The following is a 24285-nucleotide window of genomic DNA, read 5'->3' as shown; positions in this document are numbered from 1 at the left end:
TGTCTCTGGGCATGCGGCTCCTACTTGTCATGACAAAGACATGGCCCCTGATTAACCAAATAAGGTTTAAATCTCGGCACGGCAGCTAATCGAACGCGGTACCCGTTGTACCAAACCATTTCGCCATGGAACTTGGTAATTTAAGGATGGAATATCTCTTTAGAGTAATGAAATTTTCATAGAATTTGAGTGAAATAATTTGTTATTGAAGAATGTTCAAACAAGGGAACGTGAGTGTACTGTCAGTGTAGGAGATATGTCGGAGGGGAGCAAAGACTTTCAGCAGGCACCAAGCTATACAGTTAAGTGCGGTCTCTCCACACGAGTAATAGAGGGACAATCCGTTATTAAGAGTACATTATTCAATGCATGGTCCACTTTTATCCTCCCGTCTCTTTGGACGCTCAGTCTACCGGAATAATTAGCATCACACTGGACAGAGTCCTAGTGCCGTATCCGTCATCGAACGTTGGCGATCTTACTTTTGCCGTTGGCTTAACCACAGTCGCTGGTTCCCCAGTCAAGACGTGCGGGGTCTCGCAGGACCCCTCTTCTCTCGATGTTCCCTTGCACATTTATTTGGAGGAGGGTGCCTCATGATACGACCAGAGTAGGAGAGCTTCATGATCTTAACAGCCAAACGCATTTCTACACATCCTGGTCAATACAGTAGACCCATATTTCAAACGCTCCTAATCTTTCCTCATAGTCCAGGACTCTACAGCACCGCGCTATCCTAAGACGAAGCTGCAGCGCTCGTTGACGGCGATATTCTCAGTATCGGAGCTCCGTTGACCCACAGGGCCTTGCTCACAATAATGTATTGGGTCTTCTTTAAGTTCAGGTGTAGACCTACGTTTTCACATGTCTCCACAACTTTCATCAAGATCTGCTGCACGTAATCAGTCTGTTTCCACAGCATTCTTTCCTCAAAGAATATGAGTACAAAGTGTGCTAAGAGGCCACAGAGCCAGGACTGTGGTGGCGCTTAGGTCATGCAGGCATAACACTTAAATCTCTATCCCTGACAATTTCCATGTATAGAGTTAAGCGTGGTGATGTATTGCTAATCAAAATAATGTTGAAAATGTTCGTCTCCTTACTCTCAAGTCTTCCCAACACAACACTGCTCTTTGTCGGACGCCACCCAGAGCAAATTGCGCTGTTCTCATCTGGATCTTTTCATGTTGTTCTTGAGTCAAGTAATCTGGTGAGTCTCTCGTACGCTGAATGGGTCTTGCCAGTGACTTATACGCCTCTGTCTTACATTCTTACTACAACTCCTAAATACACCCATAACCATATGAAGAGATCTGTAAAGATCACCTAGGTACTTGCAGTGATCCCCATGTGCTGCTTTCACAGCATCGACGCAGTAATTAACATGCAAGAAAACAGTAACATTGCCTTGCGGGATCCACTCTTAATCATAGTATAACACGACAGCGTTCCACCTATTTCAAGACATTGAGTTTGCTTTCTGGAAATGTTGCCACCTATTCAGTTACACCTTGTCCGGTCCAAAGGCCGTCTCTTCCTTGTCGTGCTCTCCCAATAGACGTTGATTAGGTCAATACCGTTGTAGTCCATTTGGCCTCCTGAATATAAAATGTCTGCCATATCTTGCTTGAACCCTTCCTTAGTGGAATGACTTTTCCTAAACACACATTTCCTTCTATCAGAGCAGTTTGAAACATTGTGTGCAATGTAACAAGAAGGAATGCTTTCCTTATCTTACGTGCATCACATGTCAAGCTATCTGGACTATAACTATCCCCTTTATATGTTCGTCACTTAGTCTTTTGTAAACTGGGGATACTATAGCAACTCTGAATTAATTTCATATAGCAAACAGTGAAGTACAGTAAATGGGGAGGTGCTCCAAGGTAAATAAGTAGTTATGCCCAATTATGACACAGTTAGAGAGGTGTATGGTGCAATCCTACAGGAAAACTTGTAGACATTGCCGGCATTTACGTTCACTGTTTCGATATTGCGGCCTCGTGAAGTTGACTACGCTGTTACCTGTGTGAAATGCCTTAAACCGTCAGATATTCTAGTAGTTTGACTTCCGTGACAATAAGTCCCTAGCATCGATTTTGGACTGCTCCCTGGTGTTAAAAGCACTTTATCAGCCTGGGAGAGAAGTGGTATTTTGAAGTTGGGTAACCTATCAGCAGTAAGTTATTCTTCTAATCATTCAGAAGTTATCAAAACTGTGATCAATTCAATCAGCCCATCAAATGATATAATATCAAATTGATTATTCACTCAAAATGTATGAAAGTAAATCCTTCAAGAAACATCGGCTGATAGAGTTGTCTTGTACTGATTGACTGGTGTGTGTATTAAGGGAGAGGAGGCGGGGGAGCAGGTAAATAACAAGGTATGGCAGAAATGTAATTATGTGAAAATTATGCGTGTGAAACTCGGGAGGATTTAGAAATTTTAGTAAGCTTGTAACAGTTAGTCTGTCCGCATTTCCCTAAAATTCATGAAGGTCCCATCCTCTGTTGTTTGGTTCCACTAATACAGAGAGGATAACCAGGTATAACTAATTATGTGAGTAATACACCCCTTCTGCTTTAAGGGTCTGTGTAACGTACTTCACAGCCCCGACAACGGGCGTATTGTAAAATCATTGTGTACTAAAATGGGAGGTTCAAGCCCCGTTTACTGTAAAACTAGAAGCAACTGCTCCTGCCGATTCTGAGTACCTTTTTTAAACCCAAATGTAAAGTGAACTTCTCGATTCGAGACCCGACCTAGCTAATGTGCTTTGCAAGCTACGGCTTCTTTTCGTGAATTATGTCTTTCCAATTTGTAAAGGCAAGCCTGCGGGTCATCAGACTGTGGTAGACGCAGATATGTTGTAAATTATCAGAGATTTCGAGCTCCTCATTCTACATTTCAACTTGTTGGTTCACGTTCAGAGAAAATACAGTCCAGCCATTGTCCCTAACTACAGTGAGTCTCTGCACAAGGCACTCGTTACTTGGACTAGTCGGGGCTGTAGTTTTCAAGGCTCCGTTATAGGAATATTGGCCACGACAGAGGAAAATGTATCAAGGGCCGTGAAATGGTAAGATCATTTAGCATGGACTTAGAACCAAGTTCATGAAGCTCTCGTCACAATAATTAACAAATACTTAGGAACATGTTAATAAATCCTGTCAGAATACTTAAAATTGTAAAGGGAAGCGGACGATTAATTTACACAGTAAAATATTGCGGGCTGTTTTCTTAACTGACCATCAAAGTTTTCAAGCGGGGCTGACAATCTGAGGTAATGTGTTTGTTTGACTGAGGATGGATAGCGAAGGAAGCTGAAATCAGTATTCTGCATTGAAGTGCCATATTTTCTGTCATAACCTCCTTTAGGCTGTAATTTTAGTCATGGTTAACTGTTGAACTCTGTACTTGTTCCAGGTTCTCTTGCCCCTGACGCTAGCAGTTTCACTGGCGAGCACAGATCACTGTGCATCGTCTGTGGGCTCGAAGTTGGACCTGTGTGTGCATGGCCACAGGAACGCCAGTGGACATTGGATAATAACGGTACCGTGTATTATCAAATTCAGAGTTGTATTTCCGTGTTGGATGGATACTATTGTATGTGATTAATACACGTAACTGAGTGCTGTGTATAATAAATATTTGCATGCACCATTCAAATTTCAACCATCTTTCAAACCACAGTACAGTTTGCGGAAGTAATCTAATATGTCCTTGATATCATAGTGCATCAAACACTAACCTGCTTTGAATGTGCTAACCACTAACGGCTTAAGAAAATGGAGTAACTCATAGCAGACGTAATTACTCACGATTGTGTTGTTATTGCTGGGGAAAAATCCCGTGTTTAAAATAATATCTGCATGTTGCTAATACGCTTGACCCAAGACAAGCAGCCAGCTAGTTCGAGAGATCGTCACAGGAGGCGCTAGAACTTAGTCGTTAACTGAATTTATATTTCACAGACATTTCACACAGTTTGTCTTTGTGACAACAGCCTATGTTAATCCCGCACTGAACTTGTTAAATAATATAACAACGGTAACACACAGGTTGTGGGTTTATGGAAAATAAGTAAAGTAGAAACTAGACCATTCCTTTAAGAAATCATTCCAGGAACATCGGTCTGGCTGGAAATATCTCGTAATGCCCCCCCCCCCCCTGATTTACGATGAAGTCTGAAAGGTTTGTCCGGCCCAGATGGAGACCCTGAGGAAAAAAAAGAGCTCCGTGGAAGTGGAGACTGCCGCCATCTTGGGTTTAATGAAGAAGTCGTGCCAATCGATATCTAGTGCGATATTGCCTTGAGCAGTAAGAATAAGCCCAGCCAGGTCATATCTACTGCTACACTGCCTGGAGCCGTAAAAAGTAGTCGAGCCAGGCCATCTCTACTGCTACACTGCCTGGAGCCGTACGAAGTAGTCCAGCCAGGCCATCTCTACTGCTACAATGCCTGGAGCCGTACGAAGTAGTCCAGCCAGGCCATATCTACTGCTACACTGCCTGGAGCCGTACGAAGTAGTCCAGCCAGGTCATATCTACTGCTACACTGCCTGGAGCCATAGGAAGTAGTCCAGCCAGGTCATATCTACTGCTACACTGCCTGGAGCCGTACGAAGTAGTCCAGCCAGGCCACCTCTACTGCTACAATGCCTGGAGCCATAGGAAATAGTCCAGCCAGGTCATATCTACTGCTACACTTCCTGGAGCCGTAAGAAGAAGTCCAGCCAGGTCATATCTACTGCTACACTGCAGGAAACGCATCTACGTCTACGGTACCGTATTCCCGAACCGATCCCTGAATCTCTCCGTTATATTCACTCTGATATGTGATTGTGATTTCGTCCACTCCACTTCCTTTATCTCGAAACTATGGTCACTGAAGCCGGGCTTGGAGACATCAGAAGTCTCGTTTGTTAAATGAATTTTTTTTTGACATATTGTCCCTTTTTACAGCACGAGAATGATGTCAAGAAATACCGAAATTCCGTGCTTTAAACATTCAGTTCTAAAACACACGAACAATTTTACCGAATTAAATGAAACTGGGATGTTTTAGTAATATCTAAGAATAACGAACAAACAGCATCTCTGGGCGTACGTTATAGGTTTTCCGTAAGTTACGGCTCCGATTGCCACTATACGGTGCGGCGAAACTCCGAGTAAAGCACCAGTTGTGGTTGTGTGGTATGGTAGTTGGGCATAATGACATCTCATGTGACGTGCGAAGAAGGAAACAGGAATGTGAGTAGGAAGGGTTGTTTCAAATGGGTGCTTCATACTCACCTTGGAATTATAGTGGATTGTGAACTGAATGTGGGCTTTAATTTTCTATGTCTTAAGAGTTCAATATTCGTTACAGGTTGATACGCGGCGATTGACATCGACGGAGAACCAATGGGAATTAGCCGTGAATGTCCACCAAGAAAGAAGATCATGTGATAGCAGTGAAGTTGAGCAGCTTGTTTCGGTGACTTCTGTACATCCACCAGTACACGGTAAGACCTGATCGTTGTCATAGAACTCTCATTCACACTTGGTGTTCCTTACCCCAAAGAAGTAGGGCCCCAGTGTTTGTGGGCGGTATCACCTCCGTGTCCAGGGGCAATCTGCTAGGGAACGTGCCTGCGTCAGTCTCCTCCCTATTCGATATTGTCTACGGGACTAGGCGTTCTGAAATGCTTGAGAGGATTGGAATTACAGGGAACGAAGAGTAACACAAACTGCGGTGGTCAGCGAGCGAGGCAGGTGCGTGGTCTGCCTCTCCTTCAGTTAAACGTGCATATAGAGCAGGCAGTATTGGATATGGAGGAACGTCATTATTGGAGGATGTCAAGGGCAGTTGAATGTAGTAGATAAGGTCAGGTGAAGCAAGTGATATAAGACTAAGAAATGTACTCATAAAGGAAGTGGAGGAATTTGGGTGGCTAGGAAGTAACATAACGAATGAAAGGAGAAACTATCCGTTCATTACCGAAGAAGAATATTTGCTAAAGGAAGCCATCTTGTAAATGAAACATTCTACTCACCATAAATATACAATTCAGGCCGTCGTTTGCCGAAGTATTTGTCTGTAACGTTAGAGTCATGCTAAGTAGAGAAAAAGAGTAGAGGCCTTTGAAATGTGGTGTTACAGAACAATGCTTTTGGTAATAATGGGAACTCGTGTCCTTGCCTCGAGGTGATGCAGTTCTTTCCAGCAGCACTCCTAATCGAGGTGATCATATTTAACTACCTACCAGCAGTCCTGCCAACATTACGTTTCTCAAAGTAGTGGGAAAAAGCGTAGACCACGTGCTTTGCAAGTAATTGTGCTAACCGTTACTCTACGGAGTTCGAGGTGAGATTGGACGATCATAGCCCAAACAAAGAGCAGGTGACGGGAGGGAGATATGGGATAAGTATGAAAAAGTGTTTAGGCTGTTGACGGAGAACAGGAACAATGTACAGGGTGCGGTGGGAGGAGAAGTTCTGAAAGACAGATATGCTAATAGTTTAAGGGGGAGGAAACTGAGGGCAAAGGGATAAAGTCAAGGGCAGTTATCACTAGGGTATCCGTGAGTAACCGCTGGTAAAGACAGAGGGATATAGGAGGAAATGAACTTGTTTCAGGAATGTGGGGGTAAGAGAAAAGGTACAGTAGGTGGAGGGGCAGAGGGGGTGGAACATGGTGGAGGAGAAGGTATGGTCTGCAAACATCAGGGAAGACTGTTGAAACTAGTAGGGAAGCGGATATAATGAAATAAGTGAGGTCGAGACTCTGGTCATCGAGGACTCCATAGTTAGGCTCGGGGAGAAAGTGCACGGAGGAAAGGGAACCAAGGTAGAGGAATTACGTTAAGACAGAAGATGGGGAAAGGGTGTGGTAGTTTTCTATGTTGGTACGAACAACGTACGACATAGTGTGGGATCTGTTATGAAGCTGAATGGAGAGGAGGTTATTATCAGTGGGATACTTTCTAGGAGAGGGTAATATAAATGAAACTAAGGGGTATTTATGTGGGGGGGACTGGGAGTGCGCGTGTTGTTTAGAAAGGATACATGGCGGACTAGGCAGCGGAATGAAAGTACGTGGACATGGTGGTTATAAGATTCATATTTACCAGATATTGTATAAGGAATTGTTTCATGGTTGAGAAGTGACGTAATGGATGTCTTCCAAAACTGGAGTGTTTTTGTAGAGATGGGATCAAATCGATAGCTGGGGGAGTATTTATACCGGCAGAAGAAGTATTTTTATGGTATGGAAAAGTAAAATATGAGAAACATTATGTTCTAGGTATAGGGCTCATCTCTTTGTGGTGTACAGGTACGGATGAATTGATGCAGACGCGGAAATATTTCACTAGGTAATCAGCGATGTGGGAAGCGTGGCATCAATAGGCAATTTAGATCTGGCTGTCAAACTGAGTTTCCTTCTGGAATGAATGCCATGTGTGTAGGAGATATAAATTATATCAAGTCCGTTTCTGTATGACTCTGCTTTGAAAATACAGTATTATGTAATAATATAAAGTGTAAACAACTTATCTTTATTTGTCATCAAATCAAAATTAACCTCCTCCTTCTTAAACTTGTGATTGTGTTCAAAAGGACCTAAGGAATCTAACCTTTCTACACTTTCTTGAATGATACAACAAACCATATACACGTTTCTGGAGCGGCATTATCATGATGAGTAGTGTTTCAACTGGACAAAATAGAATCATTACAAGTAAGAGACACACGCACTATTTTAATAATCTTGGTACAGGCGATTTTTTGAACATAACCATAATCTGAAGTAGGCCTTGTCGGAGACCGTAAAATGATTCCATACGGATTTTATTTGCACAGATTGCGATAGATTTTCAGGATTATTATTTATCAGAAATTGCATATTTCATGCGTATTTTTGTTCCAGGTACTTGGACGTCTCAATATATGAAGCCAGTCACACCTGCAACTACTACAGCAGCTACTACTACTACACCAACTACTACTACTACTACAGCTACTACTACTATAACAACTCCAGCTACGTCTACTACTACCGGTACTCCAAATACTACAACTACTACAGCTACTATTACTACGAAACCAAGGTCCTGTCCTCATTCAGGTGAGTGATAAACTCTCAAGAAGTTAATCAGATTATCTATGAGTGGTGTACGAGAGACGAACGTGCATGTGTTTCTTGGAGATTTGGATCTAGTTTGTTCAGATAGAAAAGTAAAGCTCTTAATCGTTGTATTCCACGTTCCACAGATAAAGTACTCACCCTGCAGTTACTGTGTAGGTGTTTGCTTGGAGCAGCAGTCTGCAGAGCGAGTGCACGAGTAGAGAGAATATGATAAACTTGTTGTAGGAGGAGAAATGAGAGCGTCTTGGGTCCGAAGTGGTGGCGGGACCCGGTGAGTGTTCCACATATCGCAGCGTACGACACAGCAGCCCCACACGCGAGCCGATGATACTATCACGTAGAGGTTGTGGGTTCGACATCCCTCAAGGTGATTCCGTGGCTTCTCAGTTTTGCATGCGACAAATATCTGGATGTGCACATTTAGTAAGGCACCTTACCGTTTATGGCTCTTTCCTACGGCACGCAGTCATAATATTATTATCTAAGATTGATTCAGGATTTTGGGCAGGAAAGCAACTGGAAACTACTTCAATAAAACTACCAGGAATCCATACTTACCTTTTGTTTCCAGGTGAATTGCAATACGTACAAAATTTAGCAACCATCCTTATCAGTTCTTGCTGAACTCCGCAGGACTCTCAGAGAAAGGCTCGTCTCCCTCCTCAATTTATTCGGGGCGCTCTTGAGAACTGCGAACAGTACACATTAGGATTGTAACCGTTCCTCGAATGGAGAATTCCACTTGTAGGGGTTTTTGACTGAAATAGGAAACAAAACCCCTGGGGGATCCACTGGAGAGAAAGGATGTGAGAACCACAGATTTAAAATTATCACTTAGTTTACAAAAAAAGTTTTATCATTGATATTTTTTCACATGAATAATTGAATAGCAAATACGTCGAAAGCCTTACAACACCACCTGGAAGCAAGTCGTCTTATATGTCTGACAACAAACAGAGGATAATATTTTTACATTAAACGTTGCCAGGTTAAGTTTAATTCAATGACTTGCAATTTGTCAAAACCTGCGCTGCATAAATTTTACATTTGATAATTTTAGTTGGAGGCACAGCCTTCGTTATAACGAGAGAGAAAAACTGGTAAAATGCCAATAGCAATTAATTAAAGAAGAAGTTAAACATTGATAAATACACCAAAGGCAGAGCCTTTAAAATTGAAGGAGGTTGCAAAGTGCCCTTTTGGTAGATTCGCTGACTAAATAATATTAACATTAAGAAAAACTCTGAAGGGCACCGCCTTCATCAAAATGACAGAGTAAGACTATAAAATTGGGCGAGGTGCCATAACAGTTACTTTATTGGTTGCTTTTGTGATTAAACATATGTACTAAATAAACAATATTTCGAGTTAAAGTAAATACGTACTAACCCTGGGAAAGAATTATACTAGTGATATAACTTCAAAATAATAGCCGGTATATATGCGTGTTCGTTTGGCAGAGATTCTAAAACTTTGATCGTGTTTTTCTCAGAACATCATTTTCTGACTTAAGTCGTATGTGAACGATTCGATCAAAACTTGTAATTGCTACAACTTCTCTTTCACCATACTTTTCTGTGAACATAACGTTAAGGCGGATAACTGTTTATGTCTCCCTAAAGAGAATTACTCCTTTTGAAGACCCTAAAGTCACATGCACCCTATCACAGAACCCTGAATGGTTACACACCAGTGACGCATATCCCGCCATGTTTCAATTTGAAGGACACAAACATAAAGATGATCAATATTACGTATGAAAAGAATAATTATCAAGAAATTTTTCTGAAATATTAAATCAAGAGACACGTGAATCATGTGAATTTTTTTATATATAAAACTTGCTGAAGTTTGAATTATAGGTCATCCCTCTGTCAGTTATTCCATTCTTCCCTCGCGGTTCCCTGGGCACGTGGAGAACATGTGGGAGCACTTTATAGACCTTGAGGTAGACAGTGGTCAAGCAGAAGTTCTCCATTTATCTCTTGCGCTCGGTAACTCTCATTACTTTACTTGGTACAACTGCAGATGCCTTTCCGATGAGTGGCACAATATGTGCGGGTTCAGGACGTTCTAAGACGACATGACCTGGACTTTGTTTTCTTTCACAATATGATTATAATTCGGTCTGAGAACGACGGTTCTTCCCAAGTGTGGATGCCGTTGATCAGTGCTGATGTTCTCAGTTTTACTGACTGTCATATGTGCTCCTGTTTTGTGTGAGTGCTCGTTTATTCTACACTAATGTATAACAAGGGCCTCGCAGGCCAACACAAAACAGCTGCATTTTGTGACTAATCAAGACGTAATGAGGTAGAAATACTGATAAATGCAGTGTTGCCAACCGCTGAGATTTAACTTTTAAAATATTGTAAAATAATGTCTCGTGTAATTTAACCAAAAGTTGTACAATTGATGAAGTTAGTAATATGTCGTCCACTTTTAAGAAATCCAATGTGAACCACATTCTAGTGGTTCTATTGCTCGCAACTATTGGAAATACTGTACATAGTAGAAACTTTTCAGTTGGAGAAAAGCCCCCTCTAATGAGTGATTAATGTAGATTTAGGCGGCTCCACAGTTATTAATAGTGAGCAAATGGAGGTGGCAACAAAACAGGGGAAATGCAACTAAATTCAAGAGGAAGTCATTAATACATAGTGCGTCTTGCGTTGTGTCTTACTGCGCTTGAAGACAGTGCCGCATGTTTCGTACACATAACCGATCATCTTCCGGTAGCCATTTAGAGCAGTGGGAGAAGGCTGTCCGAGGAAAGGACACACATCCGACTCATAATTTGCTTTTTTGTGTGATACCAATTTTTAGCATTACTTCTTGATAAAAATAAAGTAATTTACGGAGATCGATGAAATTTCTCCCGAGGACAGTTAGGAAACGTAACTCTCCAGAGAAGGGGCAATCCACGCGGACAGATATCTCTATAAAAATCCCGAATCTGAACATAAGTCAACAAGAATAGGAAATAATTATATTCTATACAATGTTAAAGAAATATCAACTGAAAGTTAAGAATGGAATGCATTGCCTCGGATTCTCTTCTTTTAAAACAAAATCTCCCAGTGGTTTTCGGCACCGCTTAATCATCACGACTTACCGCCACTTTGCCTCTCATTTGAGTGAAGGGCCTTAAATGATCGTGCTACTGCTGCCATAGTGCAATGCTTGAGTGGAAGAAGGAGCATGGACGTTGATATTACACGAGCTAAAGGTTACAGAAGGAAGTATGTTTAACTGTGAATCATTACAAGTGAAGGTTTTCTTATTAGAAAGCATTTATCTCAGAAAAATGAAGATCAGTTGGCATATCATGGCCTGGTTTCACGTTCATTCCTTGTCTGTACAGCTGGATCCAGCCCAAGGCAATGCATGCTGGACTGAACTTCACCCCTGTTGATATAATTGAAAACATTGTAATTCATATCATCATACAATTAGAGCAGGCGGGTGTAGGAATCATTGGTTTCAAGTCACATGGTAGCCGTAGAATAAAACGTTATGGAAATCGTTAGGAATATCCGGCAACATAAAGAATCTAATATGTCCAATTTCCAGTCCAAGTTACTCAGCTGAAAACTGGGCACTTTCAGACGCGCCACACATATTTAAGTATCCATGATCAAGTACAGAAAATACGACAGTGATGTTGTTGATTATTCATTTTTCACATCTCCGGAATACGAAGAGAGCTAAATCATCTTGAAAATACTCCGAACGGACCAGCTCCGGAAATGAGCTGCACAAATCAGTTTATCACGTAGACAGAAGCACTGGTCCGCCTGCTGGGCAAGATGCTTAAGGCGTCCCGTTGGTCGAAACAATTTTCACCATCACATTGTTGGCCAGCCGGGTGGGAGAGGTGCTGGTAGATTGCAAAATCTTGGATTCATTCCGAACCTCACCACATTGCTCATTTAGAGTGAGGGCGAAGTTGAGGCTTGAGCAAATCGCTTGCTGCTTTATGAGCGAAGTAGGCTGCATGTCGGCACCGCGTTTCACCCTCTCCTTTTCCGCTATCGTACCTCACGTCCTTCACTTCGGTTCATTATGTCCTCTTCTGTACGCTAAGGTGTCTCCTGACCATGTCATGCATCGAAGAGTACGACAAGTAAAGAAGGATCGTCATTTTCACTCGTAGGATGATCTAAAATCTGAAAGTGTGAACTAACTATTTAAATGTGATGTTCTATCTGCCCACAGGTTACCGACTGTTTGAAGGTTTGAACTGTTATAAGACGTACATTGAATCAAGGAGTTGGAGTGACGCCAGGGAGCAGTGCAAGAGAGACGGAGGCGATCTCATGGTGTTGGAAAGTGAACGGGAGAGAAGCGAGGTGTTCCCTACAATGTACGAGAGTGTGATCTGGATCCCCTGGATGGGAGTTTACAAGCCCGAAGGTGAAGATCGTTGGGTGTCTGTGAAAGGTGAGTTCTCTCTAGCTCTCTTCTCCTCATGAATTACCGAATGTCGGACGGAAGACATTTGTCATATTAAACAACAGAAGCCGACATTTAGCTATAGTTAGTGATGTCACTGGCTGACGACCACACCGTATTGCCTATAATCAGGGGAGGAATGAAGAAGTCCTGCCCCCAATAGCCCAAGCTGTAGGCCGCTGGAGTTCTGAGCCCAACTTGGCAGGTTCGATCCTCGCTCAGTTCGGTGGTATGTCAGTCTCATGTCCGTAGATTTACTGAAACATAAAATAAACCCTGATGGATAAAATTCCGGCACGTTGGCGTCTCCCAAACCATACGAATGTAGTTACTGGAACATAAAGTGAATAATATTACTTATGTCTAAATGAAGGGAAAGAGTCGTAAAGTGAGGGTATGAGGACATTCATCTGTAGGAGGAAGACGTTAATCCTTGAGCAGACCTCTCGGTGTTCTTTGACAGGAGTAGGCTATGTGCTGCATCAAGGAGTGCAGGTTTATCACGGACGTCAACTAGAGAGTAGGACACGCTGGGGTCGTGGTAGGGACATCATCATTATAGACTGCTGTTCCCTCGTTTGGTTCCACACCTCTTGTCTTTAAATAATTAGAAACTGAGTCCTGATCTCCTCTACTGCTCTTACCCTCGATGGCTGACTCCGTTATTCTCGCAGGTAACCCATCATCCTCCATTCACCTCACGCGACCCCAACACCGGAGTACCGCTTCATCAATGGAGCTTATGCATCACTTAGCATTTATCTTCTCATTCTGGGTACCTTCCTGTCATTGTTACCACCCGGTGTTTCTAGACTTCATTCTCGCTATTGCAATGTATATTACAACTAACGTATGGACGAGATATCCTGAAAACAGACCGTTCCATACAAGAGCTCACTGCATTAATTTTGCTGCACTTTGCTTCCTGGCAGAAGTTCCAGTTTTGTATCTCCGACCTGCCATTCAGTTCTCGGAACTTTCTTCCCCACTGACATGACTTTATTCTTGGTAATAAAAAAAAGCAAAGACATCTCCGTACAGGCCACGAAGGCCCTGGGAGTGGTGGAAGGTAAAGGCTTCCACTATTCGTAACCTCGGCACTTGATGGGGTAGAGTTGTTAGCTCTACGCCCGGCCGCCTTTGCCCCCAAGAATTAACCTGGTACTCATTTTTGGTGTAGGATGAGTGAACCTCAGGGCCATAAGCACCTCCGGAAGTGGAAATCTAATTTCCTAAAATTTAAGACTTTCTGACGGGAATTCGAACCCAAGTCCTTCCGGGTGAACCGAGTACGCCTTTATCGCCTCGGCCAGGGAGCCCCTTTATTCTTGGTAATGCCAATATTAATGTTGGACTCACTGCACCTACCTTCCAGTAGATGATCCTTGTAAACTACGAACAACAACATTGAAGATTACAGCCATATCCCACCCGTGTAAGTACCTTGAATCAAGAACTCGTTCTACCTTCAACTTTCAATGCCAACATAAGTGAGTGTTATTGCTCCCAATAATCTAGGCTTAATCCTATATCCTCCCAGTGTGGGTGACATCCTTCCCTGAAGTACTCTGTCATATACCTTCTCTAGATCTACGAAACATAAACACAACTTGCTATTCATATCATAGCACTTTTTACTTATGTGACGAATACTGAAGACCTGACCATGAAAACCCCTCTGAGGTCTGAAACCACACTGGTCTCATCCAACAGAGTATAAGACATTTATTGGTTTCTCCCTCCAAAAATACTAGTGAATACCTTGCCCGGTGCACGAAGGAATCACCATCATCAGTGTCGTTTAAGTACCCTGATGGTTATAGCAGTCCTCTTGCTTACAAATAGGTGCAATTACTGCTTTAGTCAAATCAGAAGGACCTTTACTAACTTTCCAGGCTCATCTTATTACTCTGTCAGCTTGGTTGTTCGCGACGTCAAGATGAATATTTCCTCTTCTATTCCTTCCACCTGTACCGTGCTATGAGTTCACCAGATTAAGTCAGAACATTATTTTTTCCCTTTTTCCCTCTGTACCCCACACACCGCCCATCCCTTTTCAACACTTGTTAAAAGCATTTGATTTTCTCCTATCCCTTCCTCATAATCTCCGCTTACCGAAATATCATTATTTCCTAACTCTTCCTAACTCGCCCATTTCTACTTTACTTGTTATTTTTCCCCATTACTGTGGGTCGATAGATTAATATCGAATACCTTTTCTGTCACCTCTTTGCTTCCAAAGAATCCTGCACTGTCAAAACGAATTGGAAATCCTTCACTCCCGGAGGCTTGCTTAAAATATTCTCAGCTCGGTAATTTTGTGAGACAGGCTGCTAATCTACTTACACATAATCCAAGTGAAAGTCTCTCCTTTGACAGGTTAGCGACCTACGGTTGGTTCTATAGTCCTCGCCTCTTGAGCACAAGGAGGGCCATGACTCAGAATATGTCCCAGGTGCCCAATACTACCCCTGACTCAAGGAGGGCCATGACTCAGAATATGTCCGAGGTGCCCAATACTACTCCTGACTCAAGGAGGGCCATGACTCAGAATATGTCCGAGGTGCCCAATACTACTCCCGACTCAAGGAGGGCCATGACTCAGAATATGTCCGAGGCGCCCAATACTACTCCCGACTCAAGGAGGTCCATGACTCAGAATATGTCCGAGGTGCCCAATACTACTCCCGACTCAAGAAGGGCCATGACTCAGAATATGTCCGAAGTGCCCAATACTACTCCCGGCTCAAGGAGGGCCATGACTCAGAATATGTCCGAGGTGCCCAATACTACTCCCGACTCAAGGAGGGCCATGACTCAGAATATGTCCGAGGTGCCCAATACTACACCCGACTAAAGGAGGGCCATGATTCAGAATATGTCCGAGGTGCCCAATACTACACTCGACTTAAGGAGGGCCATGAATCAGAATATGTCCGAGGTGCCCAATACTACTCCTGACTCAAGGAGGGCCATGACTCAGAATATGTCCGAGGTGCCCAATACTACTCCCGACTCAAGGAGGGCCATGACTCAGAATATGTCCGAGGTGCTCAATACTACTCCCGACTCAAGGAGGGTCATGAGTCCGAGGTGCCCAATACTACTCCCGACTCTCAGTACCACTTACTCGTCCCCTCAGTCGTTGCCCATAGTCCAAGTACTCGGACGGGACTGCAGTCACTCACACAACAACAGTACCCTGGGCTCATGTTGGACACGAAACAGGTTCAACAACGAAGCAGCCGTCAAAAACGCCTTCGAAATGTTTCTCACCATGAGACGGTCGATCAGGTGGGAAACGGGTGCGAATGCTCCTGCATCGCGTAGGGGAAGTGAATTGCATTTAATGATGCACATCCTAATTAATAAGAAATCCTCGTCATGGAGTTACCGTTGTGAGAATTGTTACTACCAACTAGTAGGTACAGGGTGTTTCTTGATCACCAACACACTCATGTGCGACGATAAGTATTACTTGTAAAGCTCGTAGACAAACAGCCCGAGTGAATAAGAATGTGTCGCTTCCTGTTTAAATGTACTGCCTGTCGTAATATTTCATTATTCTCTTTATAACCTTTCTTTTCACACACACTACCAATCACCAGCAGCTGTCAGCTACTCCGATCTCTATTTATAGCTGACGTCGTGTTTTACCGATTTCTTACTAAACATTTCCTTATTTTCTGCGAATCACTTGAAGTAATTCGTGAGGCAGGGCCCAGAAACATGCTTACAATATCCACATTTCAATTTTCACTACTAAAATGTACTTTTCGCTACTCGTTCAGATGGTCTCGAACACAATATTTTTATATATAACAAACGGTTTTGAAAGATGACGACCGTACGTAAATGCTGTCTCTGTTTCAGGATTTATATCGCCGTGAATTAGCTAGAAGGATACGCGTACCACCGTTATCACCTTGATTGATATTACTGAGCAGAGCCAGAGCGGGAATGTCTTTACTTTGACACGTGAAAATGTTGGAGGATCCCTCACAGACTTTAAGAGTTCTAACAGGCAGCAGGCTACAACTTTTTAGATTACCAGATTACCAGGTCTCATTTACATCAGAGCCAGAACTTCATATTCCTCCAAGATATTGATTTATCTCAGTCTCAAGTGCAGAAACGCAGTCCCGTGTTTTGTCGCAGACTTTCTCATTTCTGATCAGTAGAATGTGTGGCCTTGTTCTTACCGTTTGCACTCATAGAATGATGATCAGTTCCGTTGGTGATAAAACAGCACTTGTCTGGTCATCACATCCTGCTGAGATACACAGCCGGATGGCCTTCCTGACGTGGGGAGAGGTGTTCTCTATTGTGTGAGCTGAGAACTTTCTTGTTAGGACAAAACGGAAACCAGATTTTTAGAAGTACCGAATGCATCTCACAGTGGACACAGACCGAGTGAGGAGCATCGTATTAAGTACACAGATTATAATTTTACAGGAAGTTAAAAAAACGTTTTACTTCGTAACCAAAGAAGACATGTCAACATTCTAAACAGCAAAATCTGGGTATTGAGGTTATGTTCCCGAATCAGTCATGATTGGAATCATTTCCCAATACATGAAGGCGTCACTCCAATTATAAAATTTCACTTAATACGTTTTGAACCAATTCGCTGAACAAAATACGTTTTGATACAACCTTTTATTCAGATAATACGATTTGAAACGTTCAGATTGTTATTGTTATTGAATTTATTGTTAGCTACAGCGCATCATGTACAGTAAATTAAGTTATCATCAACACATTGTTAATGCCATATGGATGTTTACAGTCGGTCTACCAGTATCTGACGTTGAAACAGAAAATTGTAAACTGTCGAACTCCTTCCAGTTGTCTTCAAATCTGGTTTCCAGCAGGTTCTCGACGTCCAGTTTTTAGCGTGAGGTTCTGCTCTCGGTTTATCGATTACGGGCGGTTCATGTACCTGAGGGGTCATCAAACCTGTACGTCGGTTCCATCTTTATGTAACGTGGTACTGACCACTATTCTCGCTTTTCTTCAGAATCACCGTCTTGTTAAAATGCTTGGCGAGGATCTTGTAGTCCCTTCTAACCATTCTTTTCCTCGATGTTTTACATCTCTGGGTATTCCTCGAGAGTAACGATGTCAGAGCACTTACGAAGAAACTTTTCTACAACACGAAAAACCTTGTCTGCGTCTAAAAAGGAATGCTATATGACAGGAAAGATGACAACAATCATGGAAATGTTAGCGGGTGCTTTGGTTTGTAGCCATAAATTAGAGCATGGATAATATGCGTTCTTGTTTTGGTCTCCACATCCGTCTGCGAAGAGCCTGATACAGGTGATCGATTTATCGAAATGTACCTCATCTAAAAACGAAGTGACAGCTGATGACACCTCGTTTTGCCCTCTTTCAGCCTCAGTCTTATTCCATAGACAAAATTTCGGATTCTGAATACTGACATCGCTAACACACCGTGCGCAAAATGATATTTGGAGCGAATAGAACGCTTCGCCAATTGATAATTTAGGAAGCGGTTGAACCTGTTGCACATCAAAGCAGAAGAACGTTGTGTTAGCAGGTCGTTCTCTCATAAGTTTGTGAAAAGCCTGTGAGCGAATTTTATCTGCTCCCATATCAGCTAGCAAACGATTCTTTTTATCACTATCTTTTTTAATCTGAAACAGCATTCCAGCGCAGTAATTTCGAACTTCCATGGATGGTGTCCCAAAACCAATGTTGAACTGCGTACGCAAAATATTCAGAAAGAATCACTTTTTCACTTTCAGGTCCGCGGAAACACTCACCTGCGGGTAAGTAGCCCTCCATGGTGATCGAAAGTGAACGGGCATGCAAGCAATACCACACTGTAAAGTACGATATAAAAATAGCGGGAACAAGCAACAAAAGAGCGGGATAAATACAGGCTGGGAAACATTATCGTGAACATAATACGTTTTGAAACGATGCTCCTCCAGTGTCCGTAAAGCTCCGTTGAAAAACTACTTGGTGTGTTTTGTACTTGAGATTTTCAAATTATTGATCTAAATAATGTAATCACATCTTCAGACCATCGCAATCAGACCTTGTAAATATATGGATCTTATTGTTCAGCAAATGTCTACAAAGCGGAAAATCTCCGAGGACTGGAGGAAATCGTGAGTAAAGACATTATATAAAGGAAAGGACAAGGCAACAACTGAATCTCATACTGAGCGATTGCTCTAGATTATAATATCAGAAAGACTAACGAACTTCACTGACCATAAAATATAAGAGTATCAGTTCAGATTAAGAAAGAAACGATCACCTTCACAGGCTATAAAATGTCTACAAGAAGACATCTGGGCGGCTTAAGACACCCCAAAGGCAAATACTGTATAGTCTTCACGTTCGACATGTTGGACAGGAACAGTATGGACCCCATGACAGAAGACAAGGCAATTGTAAAACTCATAGGAAACTCCTATCACAAAGCAATGTAGCTATAAACGACGGGATAAGTATATCAAAAGAAATCCTTCAAACAAATTGAGTAATTCAAGGCGACCCAGTTAGTCCCCCCCTGTTTAACATTGCTACATCTGACGCAGAAAATCCATTGAAAATATGAAATCGGTGACGCTCTGTATGTATCCTCATGATATGGTCCTAGGTTCGCAGACCGATAATGACCTTAAAGAAGCCTTAAACAAACTGAACATTTGAGCTGAAAACAACAAATATCGTCATAAACCAGGAAAAAGTATACATATGGTTTTTCGAAGAGGGGCAGGTTACCGACCGAAGACAAGATGTTACTAAGAACAAGTACTTAGGACTAACTCTAGAGACATCAGGAACGTCATACAGGATCCACATCAGGGAAAGAGCGATAAGAGCTATGACTCTGTTCAGCGCTAAAATAGTACCAATTATCACGTACGACTTGGAACTGATCTGGGAATTTCTAGAGACAACAGAAAAAGTAAAAGTCCGCTTCCTAAAATGAGCCCTCGCAATATCAAAAAAGCGCCTTCAAGGCTTGCAAGAGAAACTTCCTTCAATGAGGACTTGAGATGTCACTTAACCAGCCAAGAAAATAATTATTGACCCTCCGACGAGACAAGCGGATGAATATAGAAGAGAATTTCTACTCTACAGATGCCATGATTGATAGAGGATAGACAAAAGGAAACCACGACGTGCGTTCTGCACTGACAAGCCTGGCGATACGTGGATACCACCACAGAATATGCAAGAATACGAAATACCATGAACCCAACAAGGACTCTTCGTGTAGTTTGTGTGACAAATAATACTCCTCCTGTTGCAAGAATCGCAAGAGAACCCTACTACATTATACCAGAGAATAAACACCCACACTTCCCCATGTGCATTTCTATGCTCTTATTAATTAATTAATTAAAAGTGCCCACATGTCTCGTCGTGAAAGTGTAATAGATACGTAGTGTTCCTAACTTCGTCGTAATCGCCAAGAACTCAATGGTGTCTCTCTCTACTCGCACGTGAACAGTAATTTACAAATTGAGATGCTAACACTTCAGAGACATTGAATGAAAGTTGTGTGGCAATAACATCCATATCCTTGATAACGACTACGGAACCTCCTGAACCTCAGACCAAGTAGTGACATCGTCGATAGTAAGACGACCAAAGCCAACTTCGCTGTTCTAATAGTCTCTGCGATTTTATCCCGGAAATGTTTTCTTCTGAACAGATGACGTCTAGAAGTGAACCGCGGTGTCTTCAGTTGACCTCAGGTTAACTAATCGATACATATGTACTTGCTCTCTTCACCTTCACATCATCGACTCCCGAAGCAGTTTCTACTTTCTGGTGCGCTTGAATTTTCATATTTTTGTGATATTTGAAGCCATCTCCTTCCCGTTTCTTCTCAGTTATAATAAAAGAAAGTGCTCGAATTTGTTATGAATCTCACTGTGCTCCCTTTTCAGCTTCCTTATTGCAGCTACTACAATCTCCGTTGCTCTTTGAGTCTTCGACTTGCACGTTTCGCATCACTTTATTCCCTGCAGCCACCAACAAGTGCAGTCTGACACTATCACTCCACTGGGGGTGATATTGGCACTGTGCCTTTGAGTATTTCGTTCATCGCAATTATGATTCTCATCGCTTCACTTTGGCTGAATTTTGGGTGGTTCACTGGTTTGTATTGACTTTAGATATGTTCGTGTCTGTTATAAAATGTGTACTACGGGTGACAGATCGCGATGGGCATAGTTTCGTCAGTGGGCGTGCGCAATGAAAGTAGAAAAATTACAGATGGGAAGCAACCTCCTAGGAAACCATCGCATGAAGGAGTCTTGTTTATCTCTGATGTTACTCAGTGGAACACAGCATGGCACGTTACGATATCCAGGTGCTACCAGCACGCCGAGTGCTAGAGATCGGTGGCTGTGAGGATACCTTGGCCAGATCTTTCATGTATTAAATCCCTATTTTGTTTGTCATTCAGGGCGATATTGAAATAATGAGAATGTTTCCACAGTTATAGACAGACGCTCATTTCTGCGAAGTGATTGCCTCGTGTGATGATGTGCACAGCTACAACGGCACTTCTGTTGCCTTACACAAAGTTACTGAGGAAACGGCAATCATTGGCACCAGTTACACATTACAAGATCTCGAACTGTTAAGTGTTAAATACTATCTCTCAGTGAATGGATCATTTGCACTATGCAAGCCATGTTATCTCCATAGTATGTATTAAAGACTATTAACATACATACATTATCATTATAGACTGTTATGCCTTTCAGCGTTCAGTACTTCCAGGGGTAACGACTATCTGTCTTTTGTTTCATAAATACGTTAACATGTGTGGTTCTTATTTCCAATTACTTGTCATACAACACTAGTCGTTTATAATGTTGTGAGTTTCTGACAGCACGGCGCGATTCTTACTAAGTGGACATTTTAGGTCAACAGATGGATAAAAAGGCAGTGCCACATCTTTTTCAGACGACAGTGCTCCAGGCATAGTGGATTTGATCTTGGTTTGAGGAGCATCAGCATGTACTTCAACTTCTTCTCTGGCCTATTCAATCACTCGAACCACTGTGGTACGTTATACCGACAAGGCTTCATCGTTTCTGAGGCAGCTCGTTCATTATTTCATGTCGGCATTTGTTACTTATTACTATTTTCAGTTATTGGGTGGTGGTATGGTGGTGTTTGTATTTGATGAGGAACTAAAATTGGGCAGCCATCCACTAATGGAGCAAAAGAATGAAAATGTCTGACACTTCGAGAGATGAAGGTATCGGCCTAAGAAAGGGAAGGGGGAGATGAAAGTCTCCTCAGGTATCAAAAATGTAATATCGCCGTGGTCGGACAAGAACGAGAGTTAACCAAAGATAGATGAACGTGAGGAGCCTGACAAAATTATGTGGAAGTAATGCCAGGACTCAGCTAACTTCAGCACGGTCACTAAGTCACGCTCCAAAATGAAGAGCTCTTGGGGCGCATTTTATTATCCTCTTACGATTGGCAGGGAATACCATGGATGTATTCTATGGTCCCTACCCACGGGGTCGTACTTATCGGGAAAATAAAACAACAATGTTGTCGCAACCTCAAAACACACGGATAAGAATTACGATACTTGAAAATGTTGAAAATATACCGAAAGCGATGAATGTGTCCTATAAGGGACGGACTATTTATTAATAGAATTGTAAGAATAAGTACATCAAATCAGAATAGAAATACCGCGGTGCGTAATGATAGGGAATACAATTCAATACAGAAGAGCGGAACAGAATGTGGAAATGCACGTAATAGAGTACAACTGGCAGCACACGGCGTATCGACATGAAGTACCAGCTTCGTAACATCAAAGTTATCGGATTGAAAACTGAAGCACGAGATAACATCCAAGACTTCTTTATAAATTTCCACAAAGTGCTTCAGCTGCCTGTGAAAAGCGTAGATAAAATTGACATCGCTCCAATTCGTGGATCTGTGAACATATTCCGATCTCATTTACACGGACCTTGTTGACTTCATGATAGCAATATGTAATACCAGTCTGACGAATCACTCACGTGGTAAGTTGTTGCCATCAATAGAAATTATTTTTAGAATAAGATTACTGGTGGCTTAACAGTGCAGTCAAGTAGAACATCAGTGAATATTGTTTTAATAGGAATGCCACTGGGAAACCATCCTCTATTAAAACAAATCAGAAGCGGTCCGACATTTCAAAAAATTGAAAGTACCGGAAAGATAGAGAAGCCCCACGACGGTCGTGATTACGAAAGACTCCCAAGGACGTCGGTGTCGGATTAGAACAAGTGTTGACCCAGAGAGGTCGCACAAGGAAGATAAGAGAGAGAAGCCTGACAAGAATTTAGTGGGGAAAATGCCAGGCACAGCTAGAGGACCCGTGGTCGTCAAACCACGTTCTCAAGTGAGAGTCAGTGGTTGACCTTTTAGTGTCCTCTTACGAGAAACAGGGGATACCGTGGATGCTCTTCTAACTCCCAAACCCTCTGGGGGTCCTGAAGGCTGATGTTCCAATCCCGCTCTATACTGGGTTGATATTTTCATCCAGAAATGCGCGTGTTGTCAGGAAGTCCATGTGGCCGTAAATCTGAGGCGAAAACCAAAATGAGCCTGGGGTGTTCCAGTGACCTCGGAAATAACTGGAATAATCTGAAGAAAGATAAAGTGTTATGGATCTACTGTACGACACTTGTGTCCTGTGTTTCAGGTGAGCCTGCACTCAGCAGTTGGTGGTGGCCTGGTTACCCGAATAACAGTGCTGGTAGGAAGTGCGCCCTTGCTGACGAGACAGGTCTGCTGTGGAACATCGATTGTGCAGAACGCCCGCCCTTCATCTGCGAGATCCCGCTGTGAACAGATCTCATGTACAGTGTTGATATATAATAAAGATACTTGTAAATTAGTCGTGACGTTTTTTCTCTGGTTTCAACACTCACTGCAGGGAAAGTTTACAGAACAACGAGGTCATCAGACGTGTGATGTTCTACCTTCCCTTAAAAACAGCAAGGTCATCAGACATATAATGTTCTACGTCCGTTTAAAAACAACAAGGTCATCAGACATGTAATGTCCTACCTTCCCTCAAAAACAACAAGGTCATCAGATATGTAATGTTCTACCTTCCCTTAAAAACAACAAGGTCATCAGATAGGTAATGTTCTACCTTCCTTTAAAAACAACAAGGTCATCAGACATGTAATGTCCTACCTTCCCTCAAAAACAACAAGGTCATCAGATATGTAATGTTCTACCTTCCTTTAAAAACAACAAGGTCATCAGACATGTAATGTCCTACCTTCCCTCACAAACAACAAGGTCATCAGATATGTAATGTTCTACCTTCCTTTAAAAACAACATGGTCACCAGACACATGATGTTCTACCTTCCCTGAAATTCAGCAAGGTCATCAGACACGTAATGTTCAGCTTTCCCTCAAAAACAACAAAGTTATGAGACATGTAATGGGTTACCTTCTTTTATAAAATACAAGGCCATCTGGCATATGTAGTGGGCATTGAGGTTTCACGCCATTGTTGATAGAAGTGTGCAACTGTGGTTTTCTCTACTGTCTCTCGACTCGTTCGACACTTTACTCAGGGACCGTCTTCATTCTGGTGCTCAAATGTAGAGCTGACAGTCTACGTACAGCGATGGAACGACTGCGAACAGAGCGGCATTCAGT

The 24285-nt window shown here is 42.4% G+C and overlaps 1 protein-coding gene across 1 annotated transcript; it reads left to right on the top strand.

Annotated features, from left to right (window-relative positions):
• Window positions 1-8054: 8054 nt before the first annotated feature.
• On the top strand, window positions 8055-23455 carry LOC137503086 (mannose-binding protein-like). Its single transcript, XM_068230536.1, has 3 exons — window positions 8055-8113; window positions 12353-12577; window positions 23310-23455. Exons 2-3 carry the CDS (start codon window positions 12454-12456, stop codon window positions 23453-23455), a joined length of 270 nt encoding a protein of 89 aa, XP_068086637.1. The 5' UTR covers window positions 8055-8113; window positions 12353-12453.
• The last annotated feature ends 830 nt before the right edge of the window (window positions 23456-24285 follow it).

The sequence above is a fragment of the Anabrus simplex genome, chromosome X (assembly GCF_040414725.1).
Source record: "Anabrus simplex isolate iqAnaSimp1 chromosome X, ASM4041472v1, whole genome shotgun sequence".
NCBI lineage: Eukaryota > Metazoa > Arthropoda > Insecta > Orthoptera > Tettigoniidae > Anabrus > Anabrus simplex.
Note: the sequence above shows the minus strand (reverse complement) of the source record. Positions and strands in the feature narration are given on the sequence as shown.